The sequence below is a fragment of the Oryza glaberrima genome, chromosome 3 (genome assembly GCF_000147395.1).
Source record: "Oryza glaberrima chromosome 3, OglaRS2, whole genome shotgun sequence".
NCBI classification, from domain to species: domain Eukaryota; kingdom Viridiplantae; phylum Streptophyta; class Magnoliopsida; order Poales; family Poaceae; genus Oryza; species Oryza glaberrima.
Window position 1 is genome coordinate 20,292,177 of NC_068328.1, and position 13,017 is coordinate 20,305,193.

Consider the following 13,017-nt stretch of genomic DNA (forward strand, 5'->3'; position numbering starts at 1 on the left):
TAGTTAAGAAATAATGTCACCTTGGCGAAGAAAAAAAATATTATTATGAATAGTCAAACTTGCTTAACTCAAGTCTAATGAAGTTTAGAAATAAAACAAATGACGTGATCGTTTTTACCATTCTCGTGCTTATCATCATGGTGTGTCCAGTGTCCCGAGTCTCCTGGCCCATCAATGATATCGATTATCCACCAGTTAATATGTTAGTATATCCCGTTTGCAATATGGCAATTTGTTTTTTAATCTTCGAAGCAGTTTGCCGAGTACCCCCAGTTCTCCATATTTAACTGACACTTTCACACTGTTTTCATGAGTAATCATTATCAACCCCATCGTTTCGGTATATTTGTAAACGAAAAATAATTTATAAAGAAAACTTTTATATATATATATATATATATATATATATATATATATATATATATATATATATATATATATATATATATATATATATGTGTGTGTGTGTGTGTGTGTGTGTGTGTGTGAGAGAGAAAGCAAAAACAAAAAAATAAACTTTAATGAAAAAAAATCTCAAAATCATCTTTAAATTTAAGATTGAAAATTCAAATATTGGTCGACAAGAATAAGCATAGGTGAAAAGATGAGGTCCTATAATTTCACTCATTATACCAATATGTTTACTAGAGGTTTAGGAGCTGTTCAAGCAAAAATAAACCTTACCAAATTTTTGCAATACCAAAATGAGTTTTTATGCATTTATTAAAGTTTGGTAAGAAACTAAATGGATTCACATATTTAGCAACTCTAAAAAAAATGATATGGTTTAAAATGACAAATTCCATCGGTTGGCTTATTCATAAGCTTATTCTATGATAAGCCAAACAGCATATTCACAAACGAAAATTAATTTGTGAATAAAACTTTTATATACATGTTCTTAGCGACCTAAAAACAAATGCTGAAAAATAAACTTCGATGAAAAAACATCTAAATCAACTCCAAATTTAAAGTTGAAAATTAAATTTTAGCTGATAAGTTTAAGCATAATTGAAAAAATAAGGCTAGACATCAATCTAAACAAGCCCTCAGTAAGAATCTAGAACAGCAAAAGCCGCACTGGATTATGGAACCTGCCAGATGCAAATTCTTCAAGAATACAATTGATCGACAACTGCGGAAATAGCACCACCAGAAAAGCAGGTTCAGGGGTTGTTTGGTTCGTGACCACATGTTGCCACACTTTGCCACACCTCAAGTTAGGTAGCTTTGACTAAGTTAGCCAGGCGTTTGGTTCATTGCCACACTTGTGGCAAGATTCTTTTTCTAGCACTTTGGTCCCACATGTCATTGTCTCAGAAAAATATAGCAATGTTATAGATTGCTAGCCAAAGTGTGGTGCCAAATTTGTTCGCCTAACCTTAGGCAAGGTTGGCAAGAAAACTATGGCAACCCTAGGCAATGTTAGTATTTGAACCAACCAACCCCTCAATCTGCACCATCACAACACAAAGTCCACTTTGCAGTTTCCCTTTCTTTTTCCATGGCGGAAAACCGAAAGCATGCATTACTGGAGCCATCGTTTCGCTGAATAACCGAAACAGCATATTTGTAAACGAAAAATAATTTATGAATAAAATTTTTATATACATATTCTTAGCGATCTAAAAGCAAAGGCAGAAAAATAAACTTCGATAAAAAAAACCTCAAAATCAGCTCTAAATTTAAGGTTGAAAATTTAAATTTTAGCTGATATGCATAAGCGAAAAGATGAGGTGGTTAATGATACTACTTCACATTGCTGAAAAGAAAGTGCGCCATCATTCACCCACCAAAAGCTGGCGCGTCACATTTACAGAATTAGTACAACATAGCATTATGCACTTCATAGATTAGATATTGATATGTTTAGCAGGTGCATGGAAGTGGGAACTAGAAGCAAGGAATAAGATAGGGTGTTCAAAAATGCCCCATATGAGAAGGGATAAAAGATTTGTCACTTGATCTTTCCTTTCACCGATCTAAACTGAAAAAAAAAAAAAGTTGCTTCCTACTGTACTTGTTAGCTTCCTGCAGAAACAAGAGAGTTTGTTTGATCAGCAATGAAAACTGACGATTGAAATTAATATCAGCACAAGGGCTCAAATATTTACTGTGATTTGCAGGACTGATCCAGAATTATCGGTCGTGCTTCTTTTTAAGAACTTCCCTTCCCACGTATAAATCTAAGTAACCCTGCAACACAAAATTATAGCTCATTGTAAAATGCACCTAAATTACCACTCATGGCCATGGAACAGAAGATATCAAATAAAAACAGGGAGAGCATTGGCATAATACCTGAACGAGTTTCTCTAGATTCTGAGATTCTTCTAACAAAAATCTACAGGCATCTATCTCTGTCAGAGGGACCTTTGAGCCCAACACGGTGGTCACTTTTTCCACAGCCTTCCTCACTATAATTTTGTGGACTTCCCGGGATAACAGCCCATCTTCCCACAATGGCTTTATGATATTTTTTATGAATTCACAGAGGTTACACTTGAATACATCAATGGACATGCTACTTTCTTCAACTATGCTTTGCTGAGATGGTCCACTATGTGAATTAGGTGACTGGAACCTATTTCCATCTTTCCTTTCGCAAATTCCTCCAGTAAGTTCAATTGGCTCAGGTTGCTTAGACTGTTCTTTCTGCAGAGTGGGCTTACAAGAGGAAGCTGAAAGACTCTTGATATTATTCTGGGGATTTGTACCATCCCCATTTACCTGAAAAGTCACATTCTCAACTGGCTCTAGCTCATCATCTGTATTCATATTAGGCAAGCAATTTAAGTCTGGTATCGAGGAACATGAATCCCAATCAGCTTGTCTAGTAGTACAAGGATTATCTCTGTCAGAATCAAACTGATGGGGTATTTGTTGGTTTGATGCCACTTTGAGAGCTTGTGATGGTTCCCCACTCTCTTTATGATGTGTATCCTGTTCAGAGTCTGCATGTTGTGAATTCTCTTGTTTGATTCTCACAATGTTGCAATCCACGGCGCCCCATTGGATGACTCTAAAGTTACTTCCTGTGGAAAGATTGACAGGCTTCTCTAGGAACTTGTTTGCAGTTCCTTTATCCAATTTTGTCACACTGCACGGAGTAGTGTCACTGTCCTGATTTGAACACGCTGACACATTTACTACCTTCACACTATCATCATCCATTGAGCAAAGAACAGCAGCTTTTTTGTCCAGCAATTCCGGAACAGTTGATTGCTCACCTGATTTGGCACCATCAGCTTCCAGTGTATTTTCAATGTCACAGCCAACAACCAATTCATGTCTGCTCCTTGCGTTGGAATGACCTTCAATTGCTCCCTGCTGAGAAAACTTCTGATGCACACTACTTTCCGGATGAGAATCAGCAACTGGTTTCGTGCTAGTATCAAAACAGCCATTCCAACAACATGAAAGGTCATCTTGTTCTTTCTGCTGCATAACTTCACTAGGATTTGTTTCTGGTGGAACATCCTGATAAAACATTAGTCCTTTCTCAGCTATTGTATTTTGTGGGCTTTTCATGCGATTGTCGCCACTAAGGGATTTGAAGGGTTGCTCTGACTCTCTCTCAGTTCTTCCTTTGCTACACTTTTGTGCTTCACTGGATGACATTACACCTCTACATTGTTTGGAGTCCTCAGATGGACTATTACTTTCATCATCGCTTTCTGAGCTAACAGAAGCACTCCCTGATGTGCTGCTGTTTTCATCATCAAATCCTGAGCTAGGTCTTCCATTTCTCAATCTTTCGCTCACAGATACCTTGCTTGTTTGCACTGTCCGATTTGTATTGGTTTTTTTTACATTTTCAGCTTCAGCACAATTATCTTTCTTCAATCTTCTCCATATAATCAAACAATCACGAAGTAGTTCAGACGGAGAAGCATTATCTGATTCTTTCACACCATTCTCCACATAGGTGACTGGAGCATCTTGTAGTTTACCATTCGAAACCTCATCACTCTTCATGTCTTCTGTTTTTTTTGTGCAAACAACCAAACTAGGCTTCTTATCAGACTCTAACTTAATGTTCTCACTTCCTTCACTTTGTTTTGGTCCATTTGATGACATAATGGTTTTACTTCTACACTTAGGACTTAACAAACCTGAATTCTCATTAGACTTTGAGCCACTACATACAACAGTTGGAATATTGTTGTTTCGATGATAGTTCCCTTTTTCTCCATTTTGACCTCCTTTCTTGATTTTTTTGGTATTTCCCTCCTGATTATCACCACTCTGGCGTACATCACCATGAGAATATGATTGCCAATCCTTCATGTTCGGATAGCAGGATTCTTTAGACTGATTTTCAGAAGGCATATTCCTCTTAGCTCTATGTCCATCCAGATGATTGCCATGCCTTTTCCGGTCACTGTTTCTCCCATACGTACTATGAAAAGCAACATTGGAATTCTTTTTCTTGAGATCATGTTTTGTGCATTGCCTTCTTGACATCTTTCCTTTATGAACATTCCTGAAATTTCGACTGCTACCCAATTGGTCCCTAAAATTATCACGTGGAGATTGGTGAAGTTGCTCATGATGGAATGCATGAAATTCATCAAATGCCTTACTGGTGTGAGCTCTCCCTACTTCAAACCTATGACATGTTCGACCAACCAAGGGGTGATCAGAAATATTAAACATCAAATCTTTTGAAAAGGTGCCCTGATGCTTCTTGCAAGTCTGGAACTTTTCCATGTAAGATCGATGCCTTGCTTTATCTATCGCTGAGAAATGGGCATTTGGGAAGTTAACTTCAGTTGGCAGACGTTGAACTTCTTGATAACTTCTATTTTGTGTGCAACTCCCCTGATTAGATGAAAAGAAGTCCCCAAGTCTTTCTGTTGTACGCATATGTCCATCTGCACCTTTTGCATACTCAGACACACGATTGAGGGAAGGAACTTCTCCCTCAGTCCTAGATTAAGGAACAAACAATTGAATCAGATAATAGTAATACACATAAACAGGTGCATGCTGCCACCGAAAAATCTAGATCTGCACCTAAAAAATATTACCTTAGACAACTTGTCGGAGCATGATCAGGTGAAAGACTATGGTTGCCCCATTTTGATGAATCGCGAGGACAAGCACGACCTTCACCATGATATCCATCAATCTTATTTCCAAAGGGATAACTGTAATAACAGAAGATAGATCATAACATGGTGCACATATTTATTTTGTTAGGAAGGAAATCTTTAAGGAATGCACAGATCATGAAATGCAGAATATTGACCAATACAACATGCGAGAACATCAAAGTGGGAAATAAAAGAGTAAATTTCACAAAATCACATATAATTATGGCAAAACTAGATTTAGAGAAACTATATTGCAAAACTAGAGTACTTCTCTACCGCAAAACTACAAATTTTAGACTTTACAATCTCCATCGCTAGCAGCGATAACATAACAAGAGGGCCCCACCTGCAGCCTCATGTCTTTACACAAATGGAAGCAGAAAAGAACAAAGCTCCAAAAGTCTTTCTTCAAAGCAGGCTTGCAGTGGCAAGAGCAATAACAGTTACAGTCATGACCCTAGAAAATGGCTTGCATGTCACGGGGCAATCTAGCCAGTGGTAGCACCTTGGCAGGAGATAGTCAGTCGCTTGGACAGTAAGTGGCAACGTATGCAACTCATGTTTTGCTTCCATTGGTGAAACATGCTGCGTGATGCTTTGTGAGGCTACAAGTTGAGCCCTCTTGTCAGGTCATACTTCAAAGTGGTAGGGATGGATATTCTAATTCCTAAATACGGTCATCTCTCTTAAATCTATATTTTTTGCTATAATTTTATCGACTCAACAAAAAATATGGCAGGATTAACCAAATTTATGAATGTCAATAGTTTGGTATCATATACACACCTCTTCATACAATATCTAGGGGAGGAGCTGCGCCTGTGTCGCTTTGACTCCAGGAGTCCAGTTCGATCAAGAGGTTGGTCCCATATAGCAAAATTCTTCTCAGTTTCAGCATCATCATGTGAGGAGGACACCAGATCCTTAGTTTCTTCCTCCCTAAAAGAATGGCTACAACTTCTATCATTCAAAGTTTTGCCATGACTATGCAGCAAATCATGTCCTCTAAACTGATGTGGAATTTCTGTAGCAGCAACAGAATCTTCTATCCTGTCTCTGCATCATAAATTGCATTAGTGAAACTACTACTGGATAGAGAAACTAACAACATGACGACCATAAATTGGAGAAAATTGCATATGTACCATCACATAAGATTGGATTCGCTAGAATACCATCACTTAAATTGGCTTCACTAGAATATCATTCTCAACCAGGGCATATTCGCCAAAATACCATCCTGGACAGAAATAGCCTTGGCCCTTATTCTTCCTCCCTCCAATGCTGGAAGAGCTTGCCGGCAGCCCTCCCGTCGTTTCCGCCTTCCATCCCAGCCACTGCGCCAGCACCCTCGAGCCTTGTCACGATGGCTAGCCATCTCCAAATCCGCACATGATGCCCCCGGCATCCTTCAAATCCAGCGCAATGAGGGAACAGCAGCAGTGGCAAAGTGCGCGGCAGCCAATGGGCAAGATGAGGAGCGGCCGGTGGTGGGCTCCTTCAACTCCGACGCAACGAGGGAACGGCGACGATGGCCTCCTCCAGCTCCCCCGCACGCGTGGATCTCCTACAACTTCCACACCGCTGCGTCCTCCCCGAGCCCTGGCGTGGCGGCCAGGATGGAAGATGAAGACGACGGGGAGGGCCACCGGCAAGCTCTTCTAGCATTGGAGGGAGGAAGAAGGGCCAAGGGTATTTCCGTCCATGATGGTATTTTGGCGAATGTCCTGATTGAGAATGGTATTCTAGCGAAGCCAATTTAAGTGATGGTATTCCAGCGAATCCAATCTTATGCGATGGTAGATATGCAATTTTCTCCATAAATTGATGCAAATGATGCTAACCTGCGATGTGAAAGCAAAGGGTAATTCAGGGTTGCACCACAGTGGGGTTTCTCCCTTGCTGCTTCTCTTTGACGAAGGGCCAAACGTTGCCATTCATACTGCTCAGAGCATCTATATCCCCCTGATGCTTGTACTCTATCAAAACCAAGTCCAAATGGCAGTCTGTCCGGACCCATTTAATCGTCAATCGTTGACACAAGATTGGACTGATAATTCTTGCTTCTACGATGCAGATGAGGCTGATCTGGTGTATACATCCAATTCCGGAATAAAGCTGTCAAGAATAAGAAATATTCAGTTAAAAGTTACAAGACGTATTAAACAGCACAGAAAAATTTCAGAACTACTAGTATGTTACTCTGCTAAGTACTCTGTTTAGTAAATTGTAATTTGAAGTCTCGCAACTCTAAAAACCTAGGAGTTTAGAGAAAGCTAAATGATTGTACTGGATTATTTTTCTGGAACCTAGCATATTGAAAAATTCAATAGAAAGATAAATCAACCCAAATATTTTTCTCATCTATTACATGTGGTACAGAGAATAGTTCACCACAAAGAAACCAATTTACTCCCAAGTGTTGTCCTCATCGATAACACATGATGATGAGGATTTATATGGCAACCACTTTACAACTGCAAGGATATAGCTAGCTGGAATAAGTTGGTATTGGGGGACACTTCTTGTGAAACCTTGAGATTACTCAGATATTTATTTTGCAAGAATCTGAGCAGAACATCACCTGTATCCACGTACAAGTATTTGTCATGTTCGCAGAATATGTGCCAAACCAGAGAGTCAGATCCAAGTCAGATTTAACACCCACATCCATGCCAGAATAACAGTGGTGGAAATAGTGCAGTTTCAAGCTTAATTTCTGAAAGTTACAGAGTGCATCGTGTGCACCACTAAAGCATTCATTTTCAAATGTGGAGCTCCAAACAGTATCTCCTAGTCAAACTTCTAGAAGTTCATGATATTGAATTGTCCAACCATAAGTAACAGAACACACCCAAGCACTTGAAGCAAGCGTTTCACCAGCCATGCTTGGGACATGCACTTGGTGTTCCCAGTAGCATCAAATGCACGATGGAGCTTCGGTGTTATCGTAGGGATTATTAATAGCGATTTTCATAGCAAACAGTAATGTAGTTTGATTTGCTCAGGCTCTAAAAAAAAATTTGGTAAACGGCCACTGGAAGCGCCCAAATAATATTCCTTCCATTTTTAAATAATGGACAGCAGGCACTATTCACTTTCTCACTAGGACCAATCCAATTCACAAGATATCTACAAACACTAAAAATGATGTCATGTTCTTAAAATGTATTATATCCAAAATATAAGCATGAAATTTTCATTCACTTTAGTCTAACCATTTATGAGTAAATTAGTGGTCAAAGTTTAAATAGTAAAGTCAAAGATGTCAATTAATTAAAATGAGAGGAAGTAACTATCAAGTGAGGGAAGCACCCATACACCATAGGCCCCAGGCCCGATATGCATCCAAGCAATTAAACCAAGCGTTTCACGAGGGAAGCACCCATACGCCATAGGCCCCAGGCCCGATACACATCCAAGCAATTAAACCCAGCGTTTCACGAGTGAAAAGGCTAATTGGCGGTTGGCTGCGCGCGCCCTCTCCCGCGCAGCACAACCACGTGGCTTGCCGCAGAGATGGGGCAGCTGAACCGCGCGGTGGGAAGGGGCCACGTGCCCTTTTTTGGTTTTTTCCCGGTTTCTCAGTTTCTTTCCGGTTTTCCATTTTTTTTATTTTTCTCTCGTTTTTTAGTATGTACGTATACAAACTTGTATACATGTTTTTTCGTTTCTCTCGTGTTTTTTTTTTCAGTTTTTTAATATGTAGGTATACAAACTTTATATGTATTGTATACATATGTATATGTATTGTATACATATGTATACAAAGTTTGTATATGTGTATATTTTTTTAAACATAAAAAATGTAATATGTATACATAAATTATATATATACATATTTTATATATACGTATGCATATACTTTATACGTAAAAAGAGGGAAAAGGAAAGAGGAAGAGACTAAAGGGTCGAAAGCCACGCGTGCGGGCGCATCCCCACGCAGCCACATGCGCATTAAAGCTCCCCTTACACGAGCACAAAAAATAGTGTTTGGTGTGCCCATTGGCGTCAAATGCGCAATGGAATTTCGACGTTGTCATAGAGATTAATAATAAATACTTCCTCCGTTTCACAATGTAAGACTTTCTAGCATTGCCCATATTCATATAGAAGTTAATGAATCTAGACACATATATGCCTAGATTCATTAACATCTATATGAATATGAGCAATGCTAGAAAGTCTTACAATATGAAACAGAGGGAGTAGTGTTTTTTCATAGCAAACACACTTAATATGTAGTTCGATTTGTCCGGGCTCTAAAATTTCTTTTGGGTCAATGGCCACTGAATGTGTCCAAATAATAACTGCCAAGTGATGGAATCACCCATACGTCACAGGTACCAACCCCAAACACGTCAGCTAAGCAACAGAACTATGGTGGACCTTGCAAAAAGCGAAGCATTCGTCCATGTGTAAAGTCAAATTCGAAATAGAGCCCAAATAAGGCCTTGTTTAGTTCCCAAAATTTTTTTCCCAAAAACATCCCATTGAATTTTTGGACACATGTATAGAGCATTAAATATAGATAAAAAAACTAATTGCACAGTTTGCATAGAAATCACGAGACAGATCTTTTGAGCCTAATTAGTCCATGATTATCCATAAGTGCTGCAGTAACCCACATGTGCTAATAACGGATTAATTAGGCTTAATAAATTCGTCTCACGGTTTTCAGGTGAGTTATGAAATTAGTTTTTTCATTAATGTCCGAAAACCCCTTCCGATATCCGGTCAAACGTCTGACGTGACACCCAAAAATTTTCTTTTCACGAACTAAACACACCCTAAGTTACAAGACCAATTTCTTCTCTTTTTTTTCGATGACAGACTTTTTTTTTTCCCAATGAAGAGGACCTAATTTAGAGAGAAATAAATTAGGGTAGGTGCATGGCGAGAAAAGCGTTGCTTGCTCTTACCCTCAGCCAGCAGATGATCTGCTGGTAAGTTTTCGTTGATCCAAGTCTTCACGCGTCACAGATTAATTAACCTGGAATTCATATGACATCAGAACATCAAAATGATCAAACCCCCATGGATTATTCGAGTAGGAGAAATCCAGACAAGATAATTATTAAAGAGAAAAGGGAAAATGGACAGCAATGACACGATGATGCACAACCTTTAGAAATAAATGAGGAAGGGAAATCTCGAAATAATAAAGAAAAATAGAATGCGAAAAAAAAATAAAAAAAACTAGGCTTAAAAGGAAACAAGAAATCAATTTGAAATTGTGGGGGGGGGGGGGGGGACAGAAGAAAGAATGTCAATAACCAAAATCAAATACCTTATTAATGAAAGAATAAACAGAAGAAGTTAGCAATAAAATAACCGGAACGATCGGATGCCAAGAAACGGTCAAAAGAGGCCCTACGAGTACGAGGGCGTCCTGGCTACGTGCGGCTGCGAATAAACCCTCAAAACCCTAGCCGCCACCGACCAAAATCAGTCAAGACTACGAGAGAGAGCCCAAGAAGCGACATGATCGATCGGAGGAGATTACTAGATTAGGGCGCGTTACCGGGCGGGCACCGTCGACCCAATGCGAGAGGAAAGTCCCGAACGAGCGAGCGGCGGCGGAGCGGGGAGACGGAGACACGGCCGATCGAGGGCGGAGCGAGGAGGAGGAGAGGAGAGCAGCGAGCGGCGTAGTAGTAGGCTAGAGGAGAAGGAGACGGCGGAAGGAAGGAGGACGAGAAAAGAAGAACACGGGGGTTTTTCCGCGGAAACTGCGGTAGAAATCGGAGAGAGAATCCGCGGCGGAGATAGCGGCATCGAGATTCGTGCTGTTTGGGGGCTGAGGCTCCAGTGCCCGATGAAAAGCAGCGGGTCTAGGCTCATCAATGGTTGCGTGTCTACGTTGGTTTTGCCCTGCAGCGCAAGGCCGGACGGTGCAGGAACTACAAGTTGTATCTACAACTACTAGGCTGGCTATGCTCCAATGGATAACCATCGATAAGGGCAAAAAGAACCACGTAGCAAGGCCTGTACAGTTCGCGAAAAAGATTAGAAGATACATGGGATATTTGACGGGATGTTAGAAGGATTTTTCAGACACGAATGAAAAAAACTAATTTCATGATACGCTTGGACACGGCAAGACAAATCTTTTGAGCCTAATTAATCCATCATTAGTACATATGGGTTACTGTAGTACTTATGGCTAATCATGGACTAATTAAACTCAAAAGATTTATCTCGCGTTTTACCTCTAACTGTGCAATTGGTTTTTTTAATATATATATTTAAGAGTGAAGTGCACCAGCGGTCCCTAAACTTGTGCGGGTGTGTCATCTAGGTCCTTAAACTCTCAAAATGCATTTTTGGTCCCCGAACTTGTCTTCGGTATCATATACGTCCAAACGGGCTCCGATCCGCTCCATCCGCTGACGTGGCATCCACGGTAGCGCCTACGGGTCAGTGGGGACCCACATGTCAGCTCTCTAGTAGCCATATTTCCACCGCCCTGGGAGCCGAGAGAGAGAGAGAGAGAGAGCAGGAAAGAGAGACGCCGGCGGTGCTCGACGCGTCACGCGTGGCCGGGACGTGGCAACGCTAAGCTCCTCCCTTTTCTTTCTCAAACGTGTCGCCTTCTCTTCTACATTCTTCTGGAGCCAAACTACTCGGACGAGAGAGAGCCCTATACCTCTCCGTCGCCCACATTCTCCGTCGCCCACATTCTCGTCGTCGATCGCGAAGAAGATGATGCTCGCTGTTGCCGACGAGTCGTCTCCATTGTCAAATCTTTCCCGTTCCAAACTTCCCACATCATGCCGAGCAAATCTCCTTTTGACCCCATCTCGTTTTATCCACTACAGCAACGGAAACGCGACCTTGCCCACGAGAGCTCCGGAACTCGCACCAGGCGCCGCCGCCATGACGTCGTCGCTGTTCCGGCCGACATGGTCCATCTCAAGCCAAGCCATTGCGCCAAAGTCATCGCCTCACCATCATGGCCAAAAGCCCTCAAGAAATTTTAAGAATCGTGCACAGACGAGGGATATCGCCGTCATCTTCTCCAACTTCGGTCGCCGAGTGCCATCGCCAATCCCTCTCTCCCCGGTGAGCCACGGACTAATTAATCGTGCATGCAACTCTTTAGGGACCTCACTAACCACCCATGCACCTTCTCTAAGCATTCCACCGCTCAAGTGAGCCGTCGCCGTGAAGCCGACGTTATCCACCACCGCAGGGCTGTCTTTTCCATTGCCGCTGTTACCCAGACCTTGCCATGCCGCAATCAAGTTCCAGTGAGCACCCAGGGACCTGCTAGACTCGCATGCATGCATCTTTTTGCACTAAATCGGGCTGGGACTCTACATGCACAGGCGTACTGAAGACCACCGCCGCTCGCGACACCACTGGCATCGATTCCGGCCACCTCCGGCGACGAGACCACCTTCAACAGGATCGCAAGGAAGTCCTCAGCATTTCTTCTTGTGGTTGTGTCGGCCGAAGAATCGCCGTTCGCCAACGGCATCGTCGTGAAGGAACGCCGGCCGGCGAACTCTGCGGCTGCTGCTGCTTTCTCCCTGTGCCTATGACAGGTGGGCTCCGCTCCATTAGCACGTACAGGATTTGATTAGAGTAAGTTTAAAACATGTAAGGTTCTTTCTGTAAATATTGTTATCATATCATATATTTATTTTTATAAATATGACTGACATGTGAGTCCCCACTGACACGTAGGCGCTACCGTGGCATGCCACGTCAGCGGATGGAGCGGATCGGTGCCCGTTTGGACCTATATGACACCTAAGACAAGTTTAGAGACACAAAAATGCATTTTGAGAGTTTAGGGACCTAGATGACACATCCGCACAAGTTTAGGGACCGCTGATGCACTTCACTCTATATTTAATGCTCTATACATGTGTCCAAAGATTCGATGTGATGTTTTTGGGAACTAAACCAG

The 13,017-nt window shown here is 41.5% G+C and overlaps 1 protein-coding gene across 1 annotated transcript; it reads right to left on the bottom strand.

The window, feature by feature from the left end:
• Positions 1-1,784: 1,784 nt before the first annotated feature.
• Positions 1,785-10,790, bottom strand: LOC127765878 (uncharacterized). Its single transcript, XM_052290845.1, has 8 exons — positions 10,624-10,790; positions 10,022-10,092; positions 6,944-7,217; positions 5,886-6,155; positions 5,034-5,153; positions 2,302-4,933; positions 2,115-2,196; positions 1,785-2,031 (listed from the first exon to the last, which is right to left on the bottom strand). The coding sequence occupies exons 3-7, from the start codon at positions 7,117-7,119 to the stop codon at positions 2,140-2,142; spliced, it is 3,255 nt and encodes a 1,084-aa protein (XP_052146805.1). The 5' UTR covers positions 7,120-7,217; positions 10,022-10,092; positions 10,624-10,790; the 3' UTR covers positions 1,785-2,031; positions 2,115-2,139.
• Between the last annotated feature and the right edge of the window lie 2,227 nt (positions 10,791-13,017).